Genomic DNA, 26,622 nt, shown 5'->3' with positions numbered 1-26,622 from the left:
CTGTCTGAATTTAAAGCAATTAGCATAGCCCAAGAAATGTATGTATTTTTTTTAGTTCAACATTAAAAGGACTTCCAAAAATGAATTCACACTGGAATAAACTAATCCATTATGATTCAGCCTCCTTGGAGATGTTCAAACATAGGAAAAACAAAACATCTACCATTTAGGATATACCAGAGAATTCATGAAACCTGAGATTGGCATTGAAGCAATATATACATAGATGGTATTTTTTTAGTTTACTTCTTTGTTGTAGAAAATTTCAAGTATGTATATAAAGAGCCTAGGGTGAACCCCCATCTACCTACATCCAGCTTTGAAGATTATCAACTCACAACCAAGCTTATCTCAACTATAACCCATTCACTTACCACTCCTGAAATAAATCCAAAATGTCACTTCACCTGTAAATATTTTTGTAACACTGTCATGTTTAAATGTCTTGTTCTTGTTTCAGATCTGGGATTCCTACTTTTATCTCGCAGTCATTTTTATAAACCAGTTGTGTCTGCAATTAGAGATGTTCACACCTTCCAAAAAGAAAAAGGTGTTAGAAAAGTAAGTACCGGCATACAACAGGTGGGGGTATAAGGCAAATCAAATCTTCCTTTAAAGGGATTTTAGTTCAAATGATTCATAAATCAGACATCAATAACTAGAAATTACAGTAGTTTCCTCCTTGGCTGAAGGCACAAGAAGCAATCTTTTTTAGAAATTTCAATATTGAGCTTATTTATATATTTTGTTCTCAAACTTTTAGGATTCAAATTTACTATCAAAGCAAAAATTTAGGAGACAAATCTGTTTTATTAAAAGAGTTTATGTGAGGATTTGAGTTAGGAGCAATTAAACATTTTGATTAAAAACATAATTAGCTTTTAATTCAAAATGGTAGATTGTATCCTAAAGAGACATATACTTCTTTGTTCTGGAAGCTTTGTATCAGGTTTGGTTTTTGTCCTATTTCAGGTATGGTGACATGCGAGTAACAATGGGCTGTGAAATTTTCAGCATGTGGCAAAACTTAGGTAAGTCATGACAAGAAAAACCACCTGCAGGGTATAGCTCATCACTGAATTTTTGAGGTATACAAATGAAGAAGGGCATTTTATCATGACAGCATTTGAAATCAAATGTCTAAATCAGTGAAAATATAGAAAGCAGTTGAAACTTTGGCATTGAATAAGGTTACAATTAATTCTTTATATTGGTGTCTGTCTGAAAAAAATCAGTTTACCTTTGTGCATTTCATTTTTATTGGATGATAAATTTCATAATCAAGCATTGCTCCAATAATACAGTGAGCTAACCTTTCAGAATCGGAGTTATAATGACTCAAAATTTCTAGAACTCAGAAATGAGGTTAAGAGTCATAACAAATTCAGATTAAACTTCATGAAACCTTGACTTGAGCATCAGTACTCTTAAAATCTTGAAATCATTGACCTATATCAGAAGGAATATAGACATAAAAGCATCTGCAGTTGCTAAGAAACTATTAAATCCAATTTTGTTTGTCTGCTACAATAGATAGAGCATATTTATTCCAGCAAACCTATGACACTGGCTGCAAAGAAAAGAATAATATTTGGAAAATAAATTGGTTTAAAATCTCACTATCATGGACTTTCTTTCCCGAGGTTCATACTGTATTTAATTTTGTTAGCTATGCAAGTTTACAGTATTCGTTTACTAGTATTATACTGTAAGTCTTCCTTGTGATTTATTAAAGTCATGAATCTATTTGAACTGAATATGTGATGACCTGAAAGTATCTTTTCTCTTGGGCTCATTCAAACAGAACTTAGAAATGGCAGGATTTGTTTTCTGCAAGTGAAAATAGAATGATTATCATTTACTTTCTGTCTGACAGTGACTTGTCACTAGAATATGTATATCCCTCAGGAAGTCTTGTTATCTATAATTTAGCCCAATATTCAATGATTGTTGGTAACTTCAGGAAAAAAAAAAATGAGTTCGCATCTTGAAAACAACCCCAACTATCGAAACCCAGTCGGAAGTCCAGAAGATATCTTTAGATCCATCTCAAAAATAGAATCAAATACGAGTTTTATTTGAAGAGTGCTCTCTCAGTCTTTGTATTTTCCTCATTACAGAGCAAATCAAGGTCTGTGTACTGTCCATACTATTGACACATTTGGCATTAATTTAGCCAGATGTTTTCCAAAGAATGAGGCAATGAAATGCTGTTGTGGCTGTTTAGGTTCTTGTCAGAGCTCCAATTAAAAGACTAAAACAGATCTGGTTGGGTTACCAGAATGTTAGAAAATATGGCAGGTTTCCTCCTCTAAATGAATCTTAGCATTTCCTTGCATGATTATTTCCACATAAATCTTTATCCAAGTCAGGATAGCTTTGTATTTAGGGCCATAACCTTTGGCTTACTAAATGAAGCTGCCCCCACCCCCCTTAGTCTCCCTAAAGCTATCATTAAACTTCATAAGCTCATGCCCCCTCTTTTTTTAGAACAACCTCTCTGGTTTTGGGGTTTTATTATATCTCTCCTTTTTCTTTCAAAATCTGGAGAACATGGACAGTGTCTGGAGCATATTGATCCACATAGTACATTACCATGCCAGTATTCTAGAACAGTTCTGTCATAGAGTAGTGGCAACAGCAGCACCTGGAAGCTTGTAAGAAATTCAGATTCACTGGCTTCACCCCAGGGCTACAGAAACAGTCTCTCAGTGTGGAGTACGATAGTCTGAATTTAACAAGTTCTCTATGTGATTCTTAAGCACTTGACTAAAGAATGACAAGCACTACTATAGATGCTATCCCAGCTTCATTCTCACAACCCTGGAGCCTAGCTCCAGCACAGTTCTAGCACTTGTTAGAAAATGCTTACTTTAAATTGATGATAATTTTGTTTCAGAAGTTCTACATATTTTTGAAAGATTTCCTAATAGCAGAATTTCAAAGCTTTCTAACCTGAAAAATACCCCTGAAATCCAGTCATTTGGTATTTGGAGAACTATTTGCCTGTCAGATGTTATATTAAGGTCAAAACATTATGGGGAGTGGGAGGAAGGGGTGGTCAGGGAGAGTTTTATCCAAGAGTCTTATGGATTGAAAATTTTATTCAAAAATGCCCTTCAAGTAGTATGAAATTGCAGAGTATATTCAAGTTTAAAAAAATACACGAAAAGGCTCATTATACTCAACTATGAAGCCCCAGCATGACATAGTTCAAGTAGCTTCATTCCGTGGTTTCTGAATTATTTCCCTAGAGTTGTATCCTGACTTTTCTGAGGCTTCCAAAACATACCATGAATTTTAAAGGTCGTTGCCATTGTACAACACCTAGAATAGGAAAATGTTTAGAAATGTAAAAACCTCTCTTTCAATATATATATTTTCAAAACAATAATAAAATTAAGTATTCAGGGTACTATTTTAACATCCTTAATAGATCTTAAGTCAGTTTGTTACTTAGGAATATCAAAATTCTTTTGTTATAATTTGGTTTGCCTATAAATAAGTCGTATCGGGTGTTTTGAATGCTAACGGAGAATGTATTCAGATAATTATGGATTTGCATTTTTTAATGGAACAGACTGATCAATTTAATATAATTCATGAAGCACTGGCTTATGTGCAAATGGGGGTTGGGGTAGGGGAAGATACAAGACAAATGGTCCATGCCTGTTGCTAAGAACTTGTTTTCAAATTTTAAGTTTTAAACTTTTTGTTCAACTTATGTGCAAGAGGAAAATGCTTGCTAAAGATAAAGTCACCATGTTTAAATAAGGCAAGAGGGTTTTTGTTATTTTATAAATCGAGATAACTCACTCATTTCTAATAGATACAAAATATTTTAGAGAATAAATTGAGGGGAAGAAATGTCCAGAGTTAGTAAAGTACTTGAAACTGTCCAGTTGGTCAAATTTGGGAAAAACAAATTTTACTGGACAATATCTTTAAATCAGATTTTGCTCATTGTTACCTTGTAAGTGTGGAGATTCTTCCATGGTAAAAATAAGTTGTTTTCTCATTTTGCTATAAGGACAAGGAAAAAAAGGATCGTGTGATTTAGTGACTTGTCTGTCTTTATTAACAAAACCATAGAAACCAATTTCAACCATAGCCTTTCTGTCCCCTAAACTTTCCTATGAGCAATGGATCATGTGGTAATTCTGCAGTGAATATTGGGGGGAATTGCCATACTGCTTTCCACATCTGCAGCATTTTTCATCCCTGCTGACAATGCACAAGGGTTCCATTTGCTCCACTTCTTTGTCAACGCTCATTACTTTCTATTTTTCTGAGAGTCCCACCCTAATGAGAGTGAGATGGTATTTGTGGTTATTTTAACTTTTTTCTTTTTCTTTATTTTCTTCCCCCCACCCCTTAAGGTGTAGTCCCCATAGGGTTTCCTTCCCCAAGGCACCCATGCACCATCACCTCAGTCCCCTGTGCTCCTTCCTCCCTCCCTCTCTCTGATCTCTCTCCCGCCTCCTCCTCTTCACTATGTCTCTGATATATAATTGTCTGTTTTGGCTTTGTTGTGTTTTATACTGTTATTTTTTTTACACTGATGTCTTACTTGGTTCCCCTATATTCCTGCTATAAGTGAAACCATCCGATATTTTTCTTTTTCCTTCTGGCTTATTACAATTTATTTTTGATGAGTAAAAACCAAATAAATGATATGCGAACAACTTTTATTAAATGTGTTGGTCCTTGGCATTTTTATTTTCTAAGTACAGAGAGTAAAAATGTTCTGTCAAGAAAGGGGATGGAGCATGTGTATCTCCCCCAAATTTTATACATTTGTACCTACACTTGCAAGAGTAGTCCACAAAGAAGGAAAGAGATTTATCTTTACTACAATATCTCACCTTTGGCATTCAACTTGCCCCCAAGCTAATTTTTTTCTTTCTATTTTTAGTTGAACTATCATTCTTACTAAGTATAAAGTGGGCTTTTTTTAATTCCACATTTGCAAACACAGCGTCTTGTAACTGCTGTAGAAAAATCAATACTTCCCTAGCAGGCTGTTCTGTGTGCATAAATATAAATCTCCAGCAGCCTCAGTAGCAGGTGCCCTAAATACTTCAAAACAAGACCATGTGGTTAACAATTAGCAATGGGGAATGTATACTAAATCTGCAGTTTAAAAAGAAATCATTTAAATGAAGTTTATTTTGCTGTTGCCATACATAGCTCAAGATTTTGCTTTGCTGATTAGGTAGGAATTAAATTTTCTATGGTTGGAGAGTCTGTACTGGTTTGTACAGATTCTGTGTTCTCAAAGTGTGTTTTCAGCGAATAAGGCCATCCTCAGAAATTCCTGACAATGATTTAATTGTAGGTGTGGTTTTTCTACTGTTGATCAAAAGTCAGGACAGAAGGTGTAGTGTATACACCTTGTTGGGATGGTCTTGAAAGAAACCAACTGGAAATGAAATGTTTCAAGACAATCAGGGAAATTTTAATTTAGTCTGGATTTTAGATTGATTTCAGGAGTTATTGTTTGCTTTTGTTGGGTATAATGAAGCCATTGTCATTTTCTATTTATTAAATGTCCTTCCTGTCAGAGATGCTTACTGATGTATGTGCAAGAAGAATGATATAATTCCTCAGAATTGTGTTAAAATACCCTAGGGAAAAAAACTGTCAGGGTGATAGATACACAAGATAAGCAAAAACATTGCTAATGATTAAAGCTAAATACCAGGTATGTGTTAGTATTTAGTAAAATGGGATGTTAATATTCCTTGTGATTTTATGTACATTTGAGGTTTTTCATAGTAGAAGATTTTAAAAGGAGAAAATTGGGTTATAAGGTGTCTATAAATGGGAGAGCTTTTTTTTTAAAAAGAGAGTCAAAAATACTCAGGCAAATGATGGTAAATAAGAGTGTGCTAGTGATGTTTTTCATTAGAGAAGTCAAAGGATGCCAGACTCAGGGAAGATCAGAAAGGAAGATTGTATTGTAGCAGCTCTGAGTTTCATTCCATCAATGTAGGCATGGGAGAACTCTTTGGACCGCCAGGAAATTTGATTTGATTTTATAATACCTGCCTCTCCCATCCTGCTTTCCCCACACACTCCAAAAAGGTCTGCAAATTTTGGGGGTCTTATACAGTGTCAAGGCAGCAGGGAGGCCCTCAGGTTCTTAGCCATGTGCCAAGATGAACATCACCCTGCATACATGGTCTTTTTCCTCCAGGACCTTGCTGTAGTAGAGTCGCTTGGGCAAGATTTTGAGCCCCTATCTTTTCTGGGTTAGGGCCATAAAATAGGTATAAACCTGTTAATCTCAGGATTGCCTGATTTTGTCTTCCCTACACAGATCTTCTTCCCACTTTTCTCTTCCCCTGACTTTCCAGGACATTTTGAATCAGCACTGAGTAGGTTTCGGCTTTTTGCAAATGACAGTAAGAGTGATTGAGTTCAGGTGGCTTCTACTTTCTACCCAGACAAAAATAACCTAGGAAAGGAATTACAAATGGTAGCTGCCAGTTCCCTGCTTAAATGTGTATGTTGAGAAGACAGTGGAAATACAGGGGGAAGAACTATGAATTGATGTTTCTATATATTTGCCGCAAAGGCTTTGTCCATGTTGAAAGTATTTACTCTTTTAAAGGAAAATATTCAGCTTAGATTAATAAGGAAGTTTCTTTCAATGTTTAACAGGAAGGTATTTTTGTGCTGATGGGGAAATCTAAATAGTCCTTTAGGAAAATAAAATATTTCCTGAATCAAAAATAAAGGTAGGAAAGCAAAAGGAATGACAAGCCACTTTTCTTCCTCACACATAATTGGATGGATCAGTTAGCCGATGATGAGAAACAATTTTTTACTTTTGATGAAACCTGGGAGAATGAGTGATAGCAGTGATGTAAAGGGATTTTCAGACAGGCCAGGACCTTTGAATGGTGTCCTGCATCTGTCTCGCAGCATGGAGTAAAGGGACGGGGCCCGTGTTCTCACTACTGTGCATATATACCAAGGCATCTCCACTTACACAAAAACAGTCACATCACAAATTGTCACTTGAGTCTGCCCGCCTCTAATCCTGATAATGGGGCAGCGAGGGACACTACAATCCCACCCACCATTTCTTCCAAATCCTTTCATATCTCTCGCCTGTAAAAATCCCACTAAAGTCAACATAAACTTTAACCATATATTTGTACTCTGGACATATGTATGTCTGAGATCTGTGGCCACCTTAATGCCTCCTGCTACAAAGAACAAAATGGAAAAAGTGAAATTAATGTGATGTATGTAACTCTAAAAGTGGCAAGAGTTCAGAAAACTGATGTATTAATACAGTTTTGGATGACCATTTACTTTTTATTTAGACTATTATGAATAATAAACAAGAAGATACATAAAGACAGACACCTTTTTCATATAAAAAATCTTACTCAGAGATAACCCTGTAATTACCATTAGGGCATATAATCTTCTAGACTATTTAATAAAAGATGTACCTGTCTGTAATGTATTTTTTTTTAAAGATTTATTTATTTATACAAGCACTGGGTATAGTCAGAAGTGTGGGAGGGTGAGAGAATTCACCAGAGCCAGAGCAGGAAACAGAACAGGCAGACTGACGAAATACACTGCTGAGGGAAGCAGCGGGCGTGGCAGGAGAGGTCTGCGCGCCATGTGGGACCCTACCCGGCGGCCGGGGATCGAACTGACGCTGCAGAGGCTGCGGGCAGCTTTGCAGCCCAGCGCTCAACCACTGAGCCACCAGGGGAGGTCCCTGTCTGTAATGTATTATACCTTTTTCATTTAATTATATTAAAAATTCATCCGTTTATCTTTTTTGATTGCTAATATTCCATTGTGTATATAGCAACATGGACGGAGCGGAAGGGATCATGCTCAGCGAAATAAGCCAGAAAAAAAAAGAAAACTACCGCATGGTCTCATTCATAGCAGGAATTTATAAAACCTAAATAAAGGACCAGGAAAGAGACTAATTATAATAAAGTAAAAATCAAAATCAACAAGTAACTATAAACCAGAGACACACTATGGGGGGTGGGGGAAGGCGGGAGGGATTAAGGTCAAAATAAGGGGGTGGGAATTGTATGGGGAATATAATCAAGATGAAAATGCACACATTGTGCAAAAATGAAAAATGATATAAAAATATATAGAATAAAATTTAAAAATGCTAATAAACAAATTTTTAAAAAATTTAAAAAAAATCGTATGTATTATCTTTCTGTAACCTCATTATTCATGGCTGCATAATTTTAGTGTGTGAAGTATAATAACCATAATTCCCAATTTCTATAATGTTTACTTATATTATGGCTTTTTTAAAAACTTAAAAATGTAAATCTCTAGTTTTTTACTAAAAAATGATGGAGAAGTATTGACACATGGAAATGGACTATTTCTCTATCTGCTTAAGGAGATATTCTTGCTCTGGGAAACAACTATAGTTGAATATACATGTAGCCATAGTTTTAAACAAATTTTATAATCGTGATTTACATTCAGACTGAATATACTGAAACTCAATTGTTTTATCCAACTTAGGAGAACACAAGCTTCATTTCATCCCTGCCCTGATCGGCCCCTTCCTGGAAGTGACCTTGATACCCCAGCCAGATCTCCGCAATGTCATGATTCCTATTTTTCATGATATGATGGACTGGGAGCAGAGGCGGAGTGGCAACTTCAAACAGGTGGGCAGATCTGCTCCTCTGAGCTCCTCTGAGCAGCTGGAAGAGTCTCAGTTCTCCTGGAACATCTCTAGGCTCCCAGATTCAGCTTTGACTTGAGAAATGAGCACAGAACCAGCTCTCCAAGGACTGACATTCCAGCCTGGCCTGCCCACTTCCAGGGCACATAGCCTTGGACATTTGCTGATTCTGTGTTCCTCTGAGCCCCCAGGAAAGCCCTGAAAAACCATCATCCCCTTTCTAAAAACTTCCTTAAAATGCTGTGATTTCTAAGGTGTCATGTTAAGAACTGGTAGAGAGTTTATTTGCTTCCAGTGGGACACAATACAGAGGAATCACAGGGTTAATAATTCTCGCTCATTGAGCTCTCAGTGCTGGGCATATTGTATTTGGTAAATGGCTTAGCTTTGACATTTGATTTGCAATATGTTTTATGCCTCTTTGCTTGAAGCATTGAGAATTAATTTAAAGGGGAAAGCAGTGGAAATTCTTACAAAGGAAATTCCAAGGAGATGAGCCTATCATTCCTCACTGACATCAGTTCTAATAGCTCTGCCCCACTCCTGGAAAGACAGATGTTCTTATTATAAAACCAGATCTCATAAGAAATCAGCTGCTTTTGCCATGTCAAGTCACTCAGGTAGGAAATGTAGATGTTCTGTGTGTCCACACAGTCTCTGTACTAATCTGCATGAAGAATTTGACCTTCCTTCCTGCTTCTCTAAAACAAGCCACTCTCAAATCTTAGGAATGGTTATCAACTGTACTAGCAAATGGAATGCATCCATAGAACCCTCCTGTCCTAAAAGCATGACATGTTACCTGTGCTACTATCTACATTAATTTTCAAGAAAGCTAACAGTGAATGAAAGGCAGTTTTTAAATTGTATTGGTCTTTATTCTTTTATTAATATTTAACTCAAAGGGATATATAGGCTTACTCCTTGGGCAACAGCAAATATTCCTCCCAATCCCTACTTGTTCAACTCTCTGGACATGGAAGGGTTTTTTTACTTTCTGTCATTTCTGCTGCCTCAGCTAGATGAAGGGATTCCTGCCTTCCTTATATTCAAGTCCTAAAGGATTTACATTCTTAAAAGTATAAATGTTTTGACTAGAGTTTTCAGGAAACATGTCCTTTCTCATGCTGCTTATTGCTGACTTAGACTATTTCTATGGATTTACCATCTGTACATGGATAGGACAAGTTCTCAACTTCAGCAAAGATTTAGTGCAACCTCAAACTGTTGTCAGAAAAAATAGATTTTAAACACATCAAAGATTTAAAGTAACGTTTGTGGATATGTTAGTTTACTGATATTATTATATATATACATACATACAGACATCTATATACACATATATGTGTGTGTGTCTGTATATATATATCACACACACAGTGATTTAAAAAAAAAATTAGGCTTTCCAATTTTTACAGCTCCTGAAAAAGAATCCAAACAGTCAAGCTGAGCTGCAAACATTTGTGTTTGAATCAACAAATAGATAGTTGTCTTTGGCAGCAGCAAATGCTACCTTGCCAGGAGTTTGAAGTTACATTGCTCCATCTAAATAATCTTCTATAATTCCAAGGGGGGGTGTCTGTGGTTAACCACAGCAGATAATGTCACTTTCTCATAACTAACTGTGGCTTTTTCCCTTGCAGATATAAATATTTCATTTGCTTAGAAATCCTACAAGCGAAGGGAGGGAAAGAGAGTAATATTTGGCTATGTTTCAGGTGGAAGCCAAGCTAATTGACAAACTGGATAGTCTGATGTCAGAAGGCAAAGGTGATGAAACATACCGTGAACTCTTCAACAGTATGTGAGTAATATGTTTATCTCAAGTTGATTCTATTCAGGGGATTTGGTGTCAGTGCTAAGCAGCTGAGAACTACAACTGATAGCTTGGGTCTCACAGCAGTGCTTTGTCTTTGTGGAGTGTGAAATAAAGGATAATTGCCTAAATCTGGTGAATGGATCATATTATGTTAATAATTAGACATGTCTCCTTTTAATCTCAGATTAGGACAGGTCTCATGTGTTTCATAACAAATCTCACTCTTTTATGCCTAATCATTTTAAAACCTTGCCTGCAAGATGATGATTTTAAGTAGGTTAAGAGTGGGGAAAGGAAAAGTGATGGTGTGGTTGCATGTTTATATGCAGTATTTTCCAAAAGCAAGATAACCTTGGCTTATTTTCTGTTGGAAAAAATAAGCTAGTTTGCATCTGTTCTTCAATACTTGATTTAATTCATAGATACCCATTGCTCACTCAACATTATTAATTGCTTCCTAAATGTTTCTTATCAGAATAGCACAGAAGCAAATCACTTTTAGTAAATTCTGTAGTTAGGATTTGTAAGGAGAATAGAGAAATAATGGAATGTTGTAAGGGACCTTGAGATTGTCCCCACCAATAGAATATGAGCACAGTCACAGGACCAGTTGCTTATACCAAGTATTCATTCACTGTGTGAAATAGCCAGAAAGGACAATAAGAATGGTTTAGTGCAGTTTCCACACTTGTATTCTCTGTGACTGTCATAGATCTTGGTCATTTTCAAACACAGAATACTTATAAATGTTTCTTCTTGAAGGAATAGCTAGCTCATTGTGCTTGGAAAATGCAAATATTTCTTAAGTGCAAAAACAGGTTAGCAATAAATTTGTCTGACAAAATGTACTTGTATATGCCTGAGTATCACCTAAAACTTAAAAAATGCTTCCATGCTGATTGCAAATGCAAAATTCTCTAATTCATTTTATGATCTTAGCGCCTATAGGTCTAAAAAGTATTAGTGACTGATATATCTCAACTTGCCTGATTCAAAATCATCCTTAGAACTTTCAAGAAAATTATATTAAATGGAAAAGTCAAGAAAGGGTATACAGATTTCATGTGGTGGGGGTGGATGATAAAACACATTCTTTGTACTAATCCTGAACACCACCGTTTTCTTCTGTTACCATAATTAAACTGGAACTTTTAATAATTATTCACCAAGCTTTCATTCATTCTAACATACAAAGTGTCTGTCTTTCATGACAGCTGGAGTTTAGCAAGAGTTCTGATTAAAACCTCATCCAATATAATGAATTGCATTTGAAAACTGCTCTCATTTCAGTTACTGGTCTTTGGTTTGAACAAAGAACTAAAATGAGAAGGCACTCAGTGAAATGAATCTCTTGAGATTTGTGATTAATTATTTATAATAAATTCAAAAGATTAATAAATACATATTTCTATAGTGCCTCTTATCTGCCTTTATAAAGGCTTCATAGCATGCAAGTTGGATTGCTTGTGTATAAATATGACTTTGAAATAGAAGATGTACCTTCACATTAGACTCAAACCAATAATTAAAACATTAAGTCACTATAATTAGTACTATTTTAAGTTTCCTGATTCATTTACTGGAGATATTTTTAGTTTTCTGTTGATTTTTAATATATTACTAGAAAAGTTACTATAAATATTTTTCTTCCATGCTTTTATGATCAGCATAATGGGAATAAATCAAATCTAAAGAGACAATATCATGACTACCAGGACTCAACCAGGACTGAAAAAAGAAAGTGAAAACCTAACTGTATTTCAGGAAACAATAAAATGCTTTTTTGGCAAGAGTAATGACAATGAATTAGTATAATCAAATAGAGTCACTGCACACATTATGATTAGGAACGCATACCGTTATGGTGCAGATTCTCATTTGTTCTCTGTAATTCATGCCTAAAACTTCACAAAATTTGCTCAGAAGCTGGAAGTAGCTGACTGCATCCTGATAATGTTGTACTTGCCAAAATAGCCTCCTCAAAATGATACTTTAAATTTTTATAATACCTTTCTTCCTAAGAACTCAACTCCTCTTTCCCTAGCCCCTGATATTATCATCATTTACTGTGTCTTTTTTAAATAAGTGGAAGTCAGGACTTATTTTTGATGGTGCTAAATTGTGAATTGTGGATGCCAACATAATATATAACCAAAACAGAGTATCTGAACTGAGTTCTGCTTCCTCCTGCTCCACTTGATTCACTCATTTGGTTTTATTTTTAGAGCATCTCTCTGTAACAGCATTCTTCTAGGACTGGGGATACCGCAGTGAGTGTAGGAGCACACAGTAGGGCTCTTCAGTCTTGGGGGAGGACATGATCTATCACGGTTCTTTCCCTAGACCTTTATTCTGCTTTCTTACACATGGCTCTAAACAACTAAGCTTCCAAATCATTTCAGAGATCTTCATTTCGTGATCACACATTTAATTATAGTTTTGAAACAGGATTAGCTATGTTGCATGCACATGTAGGTATCTAACGCTTCCCTTTGGATTAGGGAGAGCATGTACAGACACAGGTGGTTTATATAAGAGTGATGGCTTCTACACAATCCTGTTATGACACAGTGAAAGGTAGATTGAAGGACAACTCTATCTGCCCTCCCATAACCTACCATATAGTAAAAGCCTGGTGAGCAAAATATCATCTTGGAGAACTGTAGTTTATTCCGATCCCCAATGTTATGGAGGTCCATTGCTCAGTTAGTCACCTTTCACTTTATTAGATGAGTTCTCTCTGTACTCAGCATAGCATGTGTGTCTGATTTTAGACAAAATTAAAAGACCCAATCACCCAAGTTACCTAGATAGACTGTTCCCTTTCTGCTGATGGCCTCCCCTTCTCTGTTTACATCGGGTAAACTGAGAGGAAAGACTTTCTGGGAAAGAACAAGCCTGGCTGAGAAAACAGATCTATTGGTTCTAGACTTAGTCTTAACATGTGGGTCTTGAGTTAGTCAAGAAAACAGCTTCTGCAAAGCTCTGCCTCTTTTCACAAGAGGATTATGTAGCTCTGATTTCTTACTGCAGGAGGAGGCCGTGCAAATTAATGAAACTCATGCCCAGAAAAGAAGTCTCCATATATTTTTAGAATTATTACTTAACTTGAGTTCTTTGTTTTTCAGCCTCTAAAGTATATGAGGTGTGGGCTGTCACTTGGGAAATTTTCTACTTCATCTTGTATTGCTTTGGCAGGCAGATTTTCATTTGAGTGTTTGGTTCAATACCAATTTGGCATTTAAGTTGGAAACAGGTGCTATTCAGAAGTTTTAAAAAAGAAAACACATTTTAAACAAAGTAGGGGACATTTCCCCAGGGGGATTTGTCATGGCAAGCTCCTCCATCCCTTCATATACTACTTCTCTGCCTCTTAATCTAGGAAACAGTTCAAAATAAACCAGGAAAACAGATGATCAGCCAACAGATGAGGAGACAGATAAAAGGTGGGGTGCTGGAATGGCAAAAACAGGAGTTGGGGAGTGAGTAGGAAAATTAGGAGAGAATGTAGCCACAGACAAAAAAAAAAAACAACTGACAAAATAGTTTTTTTCTTTAACATTAATTTTTCCATGATACATGATACACTTAGGTTATACTTGTAAAAAATATCTTCTATTATTCCTAAATCAAGATGAAAGTGAAACAAATTTTCGACAGAAATGATAATCATTAAATTCAATGTTTATATTCTTTTATCTTAAGTAGAAAGTTTAAACATAAAGGCTTTGCCAAGTATATGATGCATTTGCCGAGAGTGAAAGTAAAACATCTTAATTATTATGATCGTTATTATTTTGTGTTTACATAGTGCCTCTGCTCCAAGGTGCTTAAGATAAGAGAAAATGTAGGAGGAGAGATGTGGTTTGGTACTTGTCATCAATCTGCTCTAACAACCACATAGAAAATCCTCTGTGATTAATGACAAAATGAATGAAACTGTTGAGTGAGTGCACAGATAGTACAATATGTATTGAGTGGGCAAATGTTAAGTGAAAGGAAAAAACGCAAAACGTCACACCGTCTGTACAAGGATTTTCCTGTAGCAGTGGCATTGCAGTAAAATTGCTTGGATGAAGATGCATTCCAGTGAGAGGTAGGAAAACATTTTTCTGTGAATACAGCAAGATCTTACTTAAAAGTAAACTTAGAGGTGCTCCTGTTTTTGCTTTCGCAGAGTTATCTGATGTGTAAGGCAAGTCTCTCGGTATAAGAGAGAAGCTAGGAAGAAAGATCTTTGAGCTGTAAGGTGCCTGTGTGTTTTGAAAATATGATTATGTGCATGTGTTCGTATTTTATGACTTGGATAATCTGAAAATCAATTTGCTTTGTCAATGCTTCCTGGATTAGAATTCCACTATTTGGTCCCTATCCTAGGTAAGATATTGTTTGCAAATTGTGCTACTTGTGAGATGTTGCAGTTGTTGCTAAGGCATTTAAGGTACTGATGAAAGTAAAATGGTTGTCATAGTGACTGATAAAAATAAATGTTAAAAATGCCCTGGGTTCTTTCTTTTCCAGTCTACTAAAGAAAATTGAGCGGGAAACATGGAGGGAAAGTGGCGTTTCATTAATTGCCACTGTGACTCGTCTAATGGAGCGGTTGTTAGATTACAGGTAAGCTGAGTCCCCCGTTTTTCAGATGTGCTGGGCTTCAGTTCGAAAATCCAAGAGCTGAAGTATGATAAACATCCCACTTGGGTTCATTACTTAAAGAATTGATAATCAGACCAAGGAACTTTGTGCTAGCCAGCTCAGAACTGATATTTGATATTGTTATTTCTCCCTTGCCTCCACCCCATTTCTGTTTTGTTTTGTCTTTTGACAGTCCTTTCAAAGTCTTAGTGAATGGAGGGGATGGTCAGAGTCCTGTTATTAAAGGAACTTTTTTTGCTATCTAGACTTGCCCATTAAAACCAGTAAATCCATTCATTTTAGGGCGAAAATGATGTAACAGAATTGTACAGGTGTACTGCTTTCTTATAAAAGGGGAAAGAGAATGCAACTCATTGTCACTATCTTTCAGAGACATAATTTTTTGATTCATAAGTTATCTGAACTGTTAAAGCAGTTTGTCCCACTTAACTGCATGGGGGTTTTGTTTTCAGAATGAAACCCTCACCCTCCTTGCTGATGGCAAGGCTTGCCAGCTGCTCCCAGCCCACTGGAGGAGGTGCATAACAACACACTTGCTTTCCTTCTCCCTGTACCCCATCTATTGACAGTCAACCTGCAATTGAAATTCTCAGCAGAAACTGGTGATCAGGAATATCTGACCCCAACCTCATTAGAGAACACACAACCTGGGGTTTAAGTTTCTCTAGCGAACAGAGTCTATCTGATAACAACTAGCAAACTGCCTGTTTCTGACACTACTTAATTTTTTTTCCCTAAAAGAACAAGCTGTATTTACCTCTAGGAAGGAAGCTCTGAGTCTGACTATTGCTTTTTATTTTTAGGGACTGCATGAAAATGGGAGAGGTAGATGGCAAAAAGATTGGCTGCACAGTTAGTCTCCTGGTTAGTAAACTGTTTCCCTTTTCCTCTTTATATCTTAATGTTTGTTTTTCACAGAAATACTAGTTTTATGTGTTTTTACTCCATATTGTCTTTTTTATCTAGATGTTTCTTAGAAATAATCAGAAATGGTTCTAAAAGGAGCATAGCAAGCTTCAGGTTGAATTAAATGCCAGAAAATTGTTTCAAGGTATTACCTCTAGAGTCTTCTTGTTCTCATAGGGAAAAGCACAATGTCTCCAGACAGATATCTTTTTTTACTTCTGTGTAGATAGTTTCTTCTCATTCCCCTTATTTTCCTTCTACATTTCAGTAAATATTATTGTTCTTTTGTGAACAAATGCCAATTTCTTGTTTAACACATTAATTTTCACTGTCTTCTTTGCAAATTAAATCTATAACTCCACTATTGTTAAGGTTTGGGTTATATCTAGGTTGACCATAGCATTTATCATCCAAACTTGATGTTGAGAGTAAATTCAAATATTAGGTAGGGATAACAGGCTAAACCAGAACTGTCCTGGGAAAACTAAAACTTGTATTAAAATGTCACATAACTGTTAAAGAGAATGGTATTTGCACCAAGGGGAAAAATAATCATAACTTTGACCATTCTTTTCATATTTTCATACAGAGTGAAGTGAGCCTTTGGTAATTGTCCTTAATCAAAATTGAAATACAGGATTTTGAGACTGCTTCCCTTTCTAAATTTGTGACCACCACGGTTTCTTTTTCTTACTGTGCAAAATAGAACTTCACCATGTATTTGAAGTACTTATAAGTCTGTTTACTTTTTCTAGGAAAAAGAAAAATACCTACCACCATCCCGTGCACCTCCTTCACCCTTTCCCCTACTCCCACTTTTTCACCTCTGTTCACCTCAGTTTGGTTAACAGTTTATTTTTATTTTGCTTTGTCATTTCAGCTTGTTTCCTTATATTCCCCATATATGTGAAACATCCAATATTTGTCTCTCTTTTTTAAAAAAAAAAAAAAGATTTATTTATGCATGCAAGAGCTGGGGTACAGGCCAGAGACATGGGGGGTGAGAGGATTCACCAGAGACAGAGTGGGGAGCAGAACAGGCAGAACGTCTGAAACACACTGCTGAGGGGAGCACCGGGCGAGTCAGGAGAGGTCTGCTGTACCATGTGGGTTGCTCCCTGGTGGGCCGGGGATCGAACTCGTGCTGCAGAGGCTTCGGATTGCTTCATAATGTGGTGCTTAACCCCATGCACCACCAGGGAGGCCCTCTCTGTCTTTCTAACTCTGTGTAATCCTTTCAAGTTGCTTTCATTTTATGGCAAATGAGAGAATTGCATCTTTCCTTCTAGCTGAATACTATCCCTTGTTTGTACCTGCTACATCTTCTCCATCTAGTCACCTGTCCATGACATGTTGTCAACACACATTCGTGTCTTACTCTGATCATTTGCATCTATCACATGCTACCTTATTCTGTTTGCCACCACCTTGAAATTTTGTTTTGTCCACTCAGATTACATCTCGTCTTATTTTGTTTTATTTATTCCCCTTGCAGCCCCTCTTCAAAGTTCAAGACTTTTGCTTTCTTATGACTGTCTTTTTCCAGTTTCCCTAATAGTTTTCCTACTTCCCTGTTCTTCTCTGAGTATATGACTATATCCTTTGCCACACCCACCACTTCCTCCTCATTTTTAATTTAATTGTTCACCTCCACCTCCAATATCAGTTGATAAAAATAGTGAGATTTGAGCATCTTCTGTTAAGCTACATCTTGATTTTTGCACTTTCTTCCATAATTTTTGTCATCAGACCTGACAGTAACCTCCAGACCATGAGTCTGAACTCACCAGGTTGGCCCATCTCCCTCTTTTCTTACACTCATTTCTAACCTTGCTCATAGTCAGCCATTCCCGTTAAATTTCCTGTCTTCAGTTCCCCAGTTTTTGGCCAGCTGCTTCTTTCAGCCTGAGCTGCTTCCACATCCCGGCTTGTACATCAGTATTCAGTGGGGGAAACCACATGTCTTTATGCTTCAGTTCTGCTCAGTTTATTTCTTTAATCCTTGCCCTACCCCAACTCCAGGCACAAAGTCTTATAAGTTATATCAAAGGAAAGCTATTATCTTAAAAAAAAAATCTTCATTCCTTGTCTCCATCACCTTTCATGGTGCCTTCTGTGTCAAGGTAAACAAATAAATGTAGATCCTAAGTTCTTGTCCTTGACTGATAGAACAGGAGAGATCATTTCCTCACATGAAGGAATTAATCCTCTGCCCTAAATGTGTTTACTCAGTCTCCCAGTAGGAATAAGCCAGAGACTAAATAAAATAAAATCTGTGACCCCATCGGTATTCACTTGAGACAAAGAATTTATCCTCCTGCCTTTACACTGACCAAGAATAGTCCATACAGAAAATATTAACCTTGTGAAAGCTCTTCTAATTCAAACTGCGACCAGAATACTTACTATTGAGGACCAAATATATAATTTTGATGTTAACCTTTTTGTTTCTACTCCAAATGGAAAGTTCTTGATGTTTTCTAGCAGTTATATGGATCTGTTCAATTATTCTCTTCTTCTTAGAGTTTTTTTTAATTTTTTCAAAAGATCAATTTCAGATTGTCTTCCGGGGAGCTCTGACTTCTTTTACAAGATCAGTGTTAAACAGCAGTGTTAAGTTGGTAAAAATGCAAACCTTTGACATGACTAATATTAAGAAATGGAATTATTGTTTTGTTCTTTGTGTCATAAGTTTTGCCAGACATAGGTGAAAGGTTCTCATCTTCTCACTGGAGAAATCTTTTTTTTTTTTTTTATTAAGAACTATTCATTTACAGGATGATTGCTTATTTTGTTCTCACAGAAAGCTGATTTTTACCAGATAGCTATTAGAGCAAATCATCCTTTAATATTGTAAAAACCTGCTGTGGGATTGTTAGACTTGTGTTTATGGTACAACAATTCTTGCTAATTAAAATGATTTTGGTTGTCATAAGAGAGAAGTGAATAACATTATTTACTTAGCTTTTTAAAGAATGCCAAGATCTACAGGAGACAAAAGGAAAAAGGGAAGAGTAATGGTGGAAACTGGAAAAAATTACTCTTTGTGATGCATTCAACTAAATGTCCATGTTGCAAGGCTAGAAGGGTCCTCATATTGAAGACGGGACACCTATTCAGTAGTGGGCAGAAGACGTATTTGCCAGGTCCTCTGGTTTCAAACTCAAGTCAAATTCAAGAATCTACATTGTATAAAAATGAAAAATGATGTAAAAATATAAAAAATAATAAATAAATAAATAAAGAATCCACATTAGCTAGCATTAGTTTATTACTGAAGCTCTCTCTACCTAAATCCGCTTTGGAAATTTTTTAAATTCCTGGCCTTTCCTACCACTTCTGTCACTCCTCCAGGTCAGCAGATTTATCCCCACCCCCACCCCCCCCATTCATTTTTCCTTCCTCCACATACCAAGTATCTTCAGTCGAAACTACAATAGCAATAGTGATGGCAGTTCAGGTGGCTTAAGGGGAGGTATCATAATAAACAGCAATCTCTCCTCGCTAAAATTGCCTCTTTCAGAGTCTCACACAAGTGTGCTTTGGCTAGAATCCAACTTTATTTACATTTCTCCTATGTTTACTAATTTCCTTGAGGACTAAAATACTGTTTAATGTGACAAAGGAGTACCTGTGGATGCTTACAAACATACCTTTAAAATGCCAAGATAATATGTCCAGGTAACTCAAAATTGAATTTTTGATAACTAGTGATTAAAAGAGAAATTTGGTGAGATCCAGACACTTTGTTTTATAATCCTATAAAATATTTGCAATAAGCATGCCCCTGTAATAATAATTTGAAGTAAAATCTTGTTACCAATTCCTTCATATTTTGGATATACTGAAAACATCTAAATTCCAACAAAAGAAAGTCAGAGTAATGCCTTAACCATAAAGAGCTTTGTATTGTACAATGTTCATCCTCACCAACATATCTTGGAGACATTTTTTTTTTTGCTTGAGCAACCTATGCTTGGAATTTGAAATTAGAGAAAGTATCCTGAATATCTATGACAAAATTTGATAAACAGATTAACCTGTTCTATGTTTTAAATATTGTAGTTAAATAGGCTGATTGTCCTTTGAAAGTAAAAGTAAAAAAAAAAAAAATGGAGAGTAACAAAAGCATTGTGTATCAGTGGTAGCAACACCCCCCAAGGGTTGCCAGCTTATCCAAAAACTCTTAGGTAATGTCTAAAGCAGTGTTGAGTGAAAAATATGTAACTAGGTCTCTTCATTTAAAAAAAAAAAAAACTTTTGGGCCTCCCTGGTGGCGCAGCGGTTGAGCGCTGGGTTGCGAAGCTGCCCGCAGCCTCTGCAGCGCCGGTTCAATCCCCGGCTGCTCCCCGGCCACTGGAGGAGGGTCCCACATGGCGCGCAGACCTCTCCTGCCGCCCGCTGCTCCCCTCAGCAGTGTACTTCGGTCCTTCTGCCTGCTCTGCTCCCCGCTCTGGCTCTGGTGAATTCTCTCACCCTCCCGCGCTTCTGACTGTACCCAGTGCTTGTATAAATAAATAAATAAATATTTAAAAAAAAAAAAATAAAATAAAAAAAAAAAACTTTTGCGTGAAAAATGTAGTCTTTATCAGTTTAACAAACATAAATTTCATATGAAAATATCTAGTTCTCTTGGCTCCAGGCATGAAACGTCAGCAGAGTAAAAGGGAGATTCTGTGGCCATGGCTGTTGAGGAACTGTCCACGCTTGTACTCTTTTTTTGCAGAACTTCTATAAGACTGAGCTGAACAAGGAAGAGATGTACATACGCTATATCCACAAACTATATGACCTGCATCTCAAGGCTCAGAACTTCACAGGTAACTCTGGCTTTGGGGGCAAATGGGCTGGACACTGGTGTATTAAGCATGATAACTCCTCTGCTTTTTATCATCAGAACTGAGGACCAAACATTTCAACTTTAAAATTGAAATTTACTCTTACTGGAATTTTTTTCTAAGTACTAAATTTTAATTTGCACGTTGGATTTTTTACTCTAAACTATTGTATTTACTATATCTACACAATATTTTGCATAGAGGTTTTTAGAGCTTGCTTTTACAAAAACACACCTAACTTATCACAGTGCACTTAGGGTTAGTATTTGGCCACTCCAACCTAAATAAATGAACTTTACAACCAAGTGTTTCATTTTACATGCCTCACTTTCTCATTTTTATTACATCTATAAATGTTGAAATTCTCATGGAACAATGTCATAAGTTTTGCCTTCAATGGACATACTTATTGATATTTTTAAAAACTTAAAAGGAGAAAAGTATTATATTTGCTTATATATTATTTTCTATTCATTTCTATATTCATTTCTGTTACTATTTCTTCACTTGAGAATTTGTAAACTTCCCTCTACCATTTTGATTCAACCTAAAAAACTTGTTTTAGTATATTTTAAGATACATATATTTTTTAATATTGTTTTCTGATATCATTTAACAATGATATCATTTAACAATGATTTGTGGACAGCATTTTGGGTTATTTTTTATTTAAAGCAGATCTAGTGGGGAAGAATTCTCTTCATTTTCCTTCATCTAAGAACGTATTTATTTTACTGTCATTCCTGAAGGAAAAGTTGATAGATATAGCATTCTAGATTCCATAGCTATCTAGATTCCATAGTTCTTTTGTTTCAGTATTTTGAAATTGTTTTCTACAACCTTCTGGACTCCATGGTTTCAGATGAGAGAGCTACAGTCATTTAAATTGTTGCTTTCAAGGTTTTACCTTTAATTTTCAGTGACTTGATGGTATATATGGATATGGTTTCTTTAAGTTTATTCTGTTTGGGTTTGCCGAGTTCCTTAAATTTATAAACTTTTTCCTTCACCAAATTTGGGAAGTTTTCAGGCATTGTCTCTACAAACATGTTTTCTGTACCACCAGTCATAATTGAGTTAACACCTCTCCCATTCCACCTCATCCTACCACTTACACTGCTTTCCTGCTTTTCTGCCTTAGAGGTTAATTGTTTTATCTTTTTTTTTAAGATTTATTTATTTATACAAGAACTGAGGTACAGTCAGAGGCATGGGAAGGTGAGAATTCACCAGAGACAGAGTGGGGAGCATAACAGGCAGAAGGACCAAAGACACCACTGAGGGGAGCAGCGGGCAGCAGGAGGGGTCTGCCGAACCATGTGGGTTGCTCCCTGGCCAGCCAGGAATTGAACCCGCGCTGCAGAGGCTGCGGACAGCTTCACAGCCTGGCGCTCAATCCGCTGCACCCCTGAGGAGGCCCTAATTGCTTTATCTTTTCTATGAAATCTTCACCTTCATGGAATTCTCTTCTTTCTCTTTCCTTCACCAGCTCCATGACCTCATTACCACAGTCCCATGGGCTGTATTGATGTTTCCAAATTTTTCCCCATTGCAATTTTTCAGATTTCCATTAAAGCACTTACCATACTCTTTTAATTTACAGTTATAGATGGTGTGTGTGTGTGTGTGTGTGTGTGTGTGTGTGTGTAGATAGGTCAGTAGACAGACATCCAAATAGAAAATTTCTAGTTAAAGGTGAATCCCTGAATACAGAGATGATTTTTTTAATTCTTCTAAGTTCTTAGAATAATGCTTAGCAATCAATGTAAGATTTAAATGTGTCTCTAATGAATGCACTCAATTAAATTTTAACACCTGGAGAGCACATTTTTCTCCTTCAATATTGATAATTCCTTAATCATTAAGGAAGCTTTGGTACCTCTTCATACAGATGTGCTGATAGATTTGATATAATGAGTAAGATTGTTGAATTTACTGTGTGACCTGAGCATTTAAATGGTCATTTTAGCATACTTAGTAGCCAAATCTTGAGTGAAATGATGAACCTAGTTTTTGTATCTGTGGAAACAACCTAGTAGATCTTTTTAAGGTCCATATAAAAAAAAAAAATGAGAGACAGAACTGAGGATGAGTTCTTCAGATAGCTCAGAGATATTTTGGTTCTCTGAAAAAAGTCCAAATCTGTCTGATTATATTTTAGAAATGGGTAAATCTATTTTTTTTATTTCTTTACTCAACTTGCAGTTTTATGTTCCCCAAAGTTATAAGAAAGAAGTCCTTTGCCAATATAATATCTTAGTCATCTCTCTTCTGTCTTCATCTTTGTGTATCCTTGGAGAAAGTAGAACTGATGGAAAACTTTTCTCTCTATAGGGTTCTGTTCAAATGGCTTAACCTTTACAGTCTTTGTGGCAGTGCCACCCATTCCTAATTCATCTCCACTCACGCTTTCTTTTTTTCATATTGTTGTCTTCACTGTACACTTCTTAAAATGATGAAATGAGATGGCCCACATTTAATTATTTGGTGATGTCTTTTGTTCAGAATTATAAACACTTTTTAAAAGATACTTGGAAATGTTGTAATTCATTCATCCCTCTTCAATAATTAAAATTATCTTCTAAAGATACAAAAGAACAAATATATAATATGTTGCAATAAAACATCTAAAATTTGCTGTTGCATACAAAATCACAGTAGTCGACTGTGTTGTTCATACCCCAAAGGAAGGTCTATGCATTTTTTTAATCAAAATTTCCTAGAGTATCATTTACACACACCCTTTACCTCAGATATACACCATCATTTTCCCCAAGCAAATTCTAAAACAGGTGTACTTTGTCCACCCCTTCCCATGTCACCATTCAGTCATTTGTCAGCTTTTTCTAATGGTCTTCCTGTACCTACTTGTTTTCTCTCAATTTTCCAGAGCAATTCACCCACATCTGACCCTCCAGCTAACCTCTGGACCTTCCCAGAACAAGCATGATTTAGAAAGCAGTTTGGAAACTTGAAACCTTTCATTGCCCTCCAATTAAAAAATGTTATTGTAGCAAAGTATATATAATTTACCATCTGACCATTTTGTAGTGTGTAGGTCAGTGGCATGAAGCATGGCCCCAGTCCTGGAAGGCCACCACCACCATCCATTTCCAGAACTTTTCCCAGACTGAAACTCTAACTCACTTAAACAACAGCTTCCCCTTATCTTCCTCCCATGTCCTGACAACCGCCATTCTACTTTCTGTTTCTTTAACTTGACCTTCAGCATCCTTTAAGTCACTCCTGTGGGAGCTTCAGTCTTCAGTGATGGCAGTAGCTTCCCTCTTACCTCCCCATCCTTATCATGTTAAATGCTGAGGTAGTCTCAAGGATATTTTTGAGTGCTCAGATGTTATGGGAGATGCAAAAGAAAACTAAGAGACCAAGGTGACAATTCCTGAGTAGTCATCAAGAGAAAGTAGGAGTTATTCTGCAGCGAAGTGGAAAAGGCTTGAGGCAACAGGGTGTGAACACCACCAGTGTGTGAGGAGAACCGCATTTGTTCAGATGGCGAGAGCTGAGTGTGGACAGAGGAACAGGCAGGCAGGGGGTTTTCTTAGATACTTGGCAGTTATTTTAAGGATATGTGGGAAATTAAAAGATCAGGAAATCATCTCAGGAAGTCTCAGTGAAAACTTGAAGACTATTCAAAATACAGCACAGATCTGATAATCTAGTTAACATTATCATCTCGTCCTATCAAAAGCAGTTTTCCATAGCAACCTACAGGGTGGTGATTCAGCTCAGTTTCTGTATCCACCAGCTAATCAACTCTCTGTCCATCTTATATTCAATCTCCACAAGGAAAAGGGTTGGTCACAGCCCTTGCAGCAAGGTGCCTCCACAACCCCTCTTCCTTGTACCTGTTTGCCCCTAGATCAGGATGCATTTTGTTTCATTCATCAAAGACTGATGATGGGGTCAAAAGGCTCCAACTATGGGTGCTGGAGCCTTTTTGGACAGACACTGGTGAGCTCCTTCTTAGCTGTGGAAGGACAATGAGAGACTGATAGGACTGTGAGTGAGAGACTGATAGGAACCAGATCCTGGGCAACTGTCTTTGTCACTTTAGGAAGCCTGAGTTTCTTCTGTTAGCTACTGAGAGTCATGGCTGGTTTTAATCAGGGGGAAAACATGATCAGTGCACAAACTGAATGAAGAGGGATTAGAGACCAGCTGGTGGGTTAGGAAAAGCTTTTGTAGCTGTTGTTGAAACCAGGAGACTGAGCTCACCACAGGTAATTGAAAAGAAGGAAGGTCAGGACCTATACCTCATCAGACTTCTATCATTAAGAGGCAAGAAAAAAGTTAATAGGGGCTCAGACCTTTCTTATTACAACTGTATTTTACACATTGAGATGGCTGAGTACTGGGACAGAGTACTACTTGGGAGCTTTATGTGTGGTTTCCCTTAAGGCAAATAAATGAAGGAAAAGAATTCCACTTGTTGATAATTATGTTAGAAGCTGCTATTATGTTTTTTGATATGCATATACAATTGTTAAATAGATTCATAACACAAGGCTTTGTCCATCTTATTCAAGTTTGTAAATGAATTGGTTATTATGATTAGAGAGGAAATTAGGACAGTCCTTCATCAATGACTCTGAATTCTGATCCCTATTCTTAATCAGTCTGACCATATTTATGGTTCATATAAAGAGGAAGCCTGCCAAATGGCAAGTATTAACTACACTACATGTCCATCAACTGTCCTTAAGGTACAGGTCACCATTCTGTACACACCATGTGTGTACAGAATCACCCCTTTATTATGTTCCCCCAAGAAATTCCAATTGCATCAAATGTGTAATGACTTCAGAGGCTGTTATTGAAGATGTTGAGAGACAACTGGGCGGAGAGGGCGGGAGGTTCAGATCACACAGCACACCCGTCTCAATCATTGCCTTTCCACTGGACTTTCAGAGGCTGCGTATACCCTCCTGTTATATGATGAGCTGCTAGAATGGTCTGACCGGCCCCTCCGCGAGTTCCTGACCTACCCCATGCAGACAGAATGGCAGCGCAAGGAGCACCTGCACCTTGCCATCATCCAGAACTTTGACCGAGGCAAAGTAAGTCAGCAGTAGTCTTTCCCAGGTGATCCCCTAGGTGTTACATTTCCATTTATTTATTTTTTCCTAGTTAATTGATGTCCACCTCTTCAAACAGGAGACCTCAGACTTCAATACTAATTAAAAACACCCAAGATGTGCAGTGCAGCTTCCAAGGCCCTGCTTCTAGACATTCTAAATAAGTAGATCTGGCCTGAAGGCTTCTGTGATTCCAATGAGGACTCCAGAACATTCTAATGTGTATGAACCTTGGATCACACTTTGAGAAACACTGATCTAGAAGATTTGACATCCAGGTGTTTTATTCTCAGAAAAAAACATTATCAATACTTAATCACCTCCCCAGATTCACATGCATTCTGCTCCATTCTACTTTCTTATAAGGCAAAAATAAATGTGACTGAATTTTCTTAGAGAATTGCACACCTGAAACTTATATAATGTTGTAATGCAATGTTCAATTTTTTTAAATAATAAAATTTACAAGAATTTTATGGCATCTCATCATATACTTAGAGATGCTATGAGGTTCCAAAAAGAGTGAACTAATAATTTAGTTGATCTGAACACTTGCATGCTTTGGTGATGTGTCTTAGATTTAAATATACCTTCCAAATTGCCAAG

General features: G+C 36.8%; 1 protein-coding gene across 1 annotated transcript in view; it reads left to right on the top strand.

Moving 5' to 3' along the window:
* Positions 1 to 26,622, top strand: part of DOCK4 (dedicator of cytokinesis 4) — a 397,824-nt gene that overhangs the window by 337,581 nt on the left and 33,621 nt on the right. The window contains exons 29-36 of the mRNA XM_054692564.1: positions 461 to 561; positions 973 to 1,031; positions 8,536 to 8,684; positions 10,420 to 10,505; positions 15,042 to 15,137; positions 15,980 to 16,040; positions 20,809 to 20,902; positions 25,850 to 25,998. Of these exons, the coding sequence (XP_054548539.1) occupies positions 461 to 561; positions 973 to 1,031; positions 8,536 to 8,684; positions 10,420 to 10,505; positions 15,042 to 15,137; positions 15,980 to 16,040; positions 20,809 to 20,902; positions 25,850 to 25,998 (795 nt within the window). The remainder of the gene's footprint in view (positions 1 to 460; positions 562 to 972; positions 1,032 to 8,535; positions 8,685 to 10,419; positions 10,506 to 15,041; positions 15,138 to 15,979; positions 16,041 to 20,808; positions 20,903 to 25,849; positions 25,999 to 26,622) is intronic.

This window comes from Talpa occidentalis, unplaced genomic scaffold (genome assembly GCF_014898055.3).
Source record: "Talpa occidentalis isolate TD23 unplaced genomic scaffold, MPIMG_talOcc4v2.1, whole genome shotgun sequence".
Taxonomy (NCBI): Eukaryota; Metazoa; Chordata; class Mammalia; order Eulipotyphla; family Talpidae; genus Talpa; species Talpa occidentalis.
Note: the sequence above shows the minus strand (reverse complement) of the source record. Positions and strands in the feature narration are given on the sequence as shown.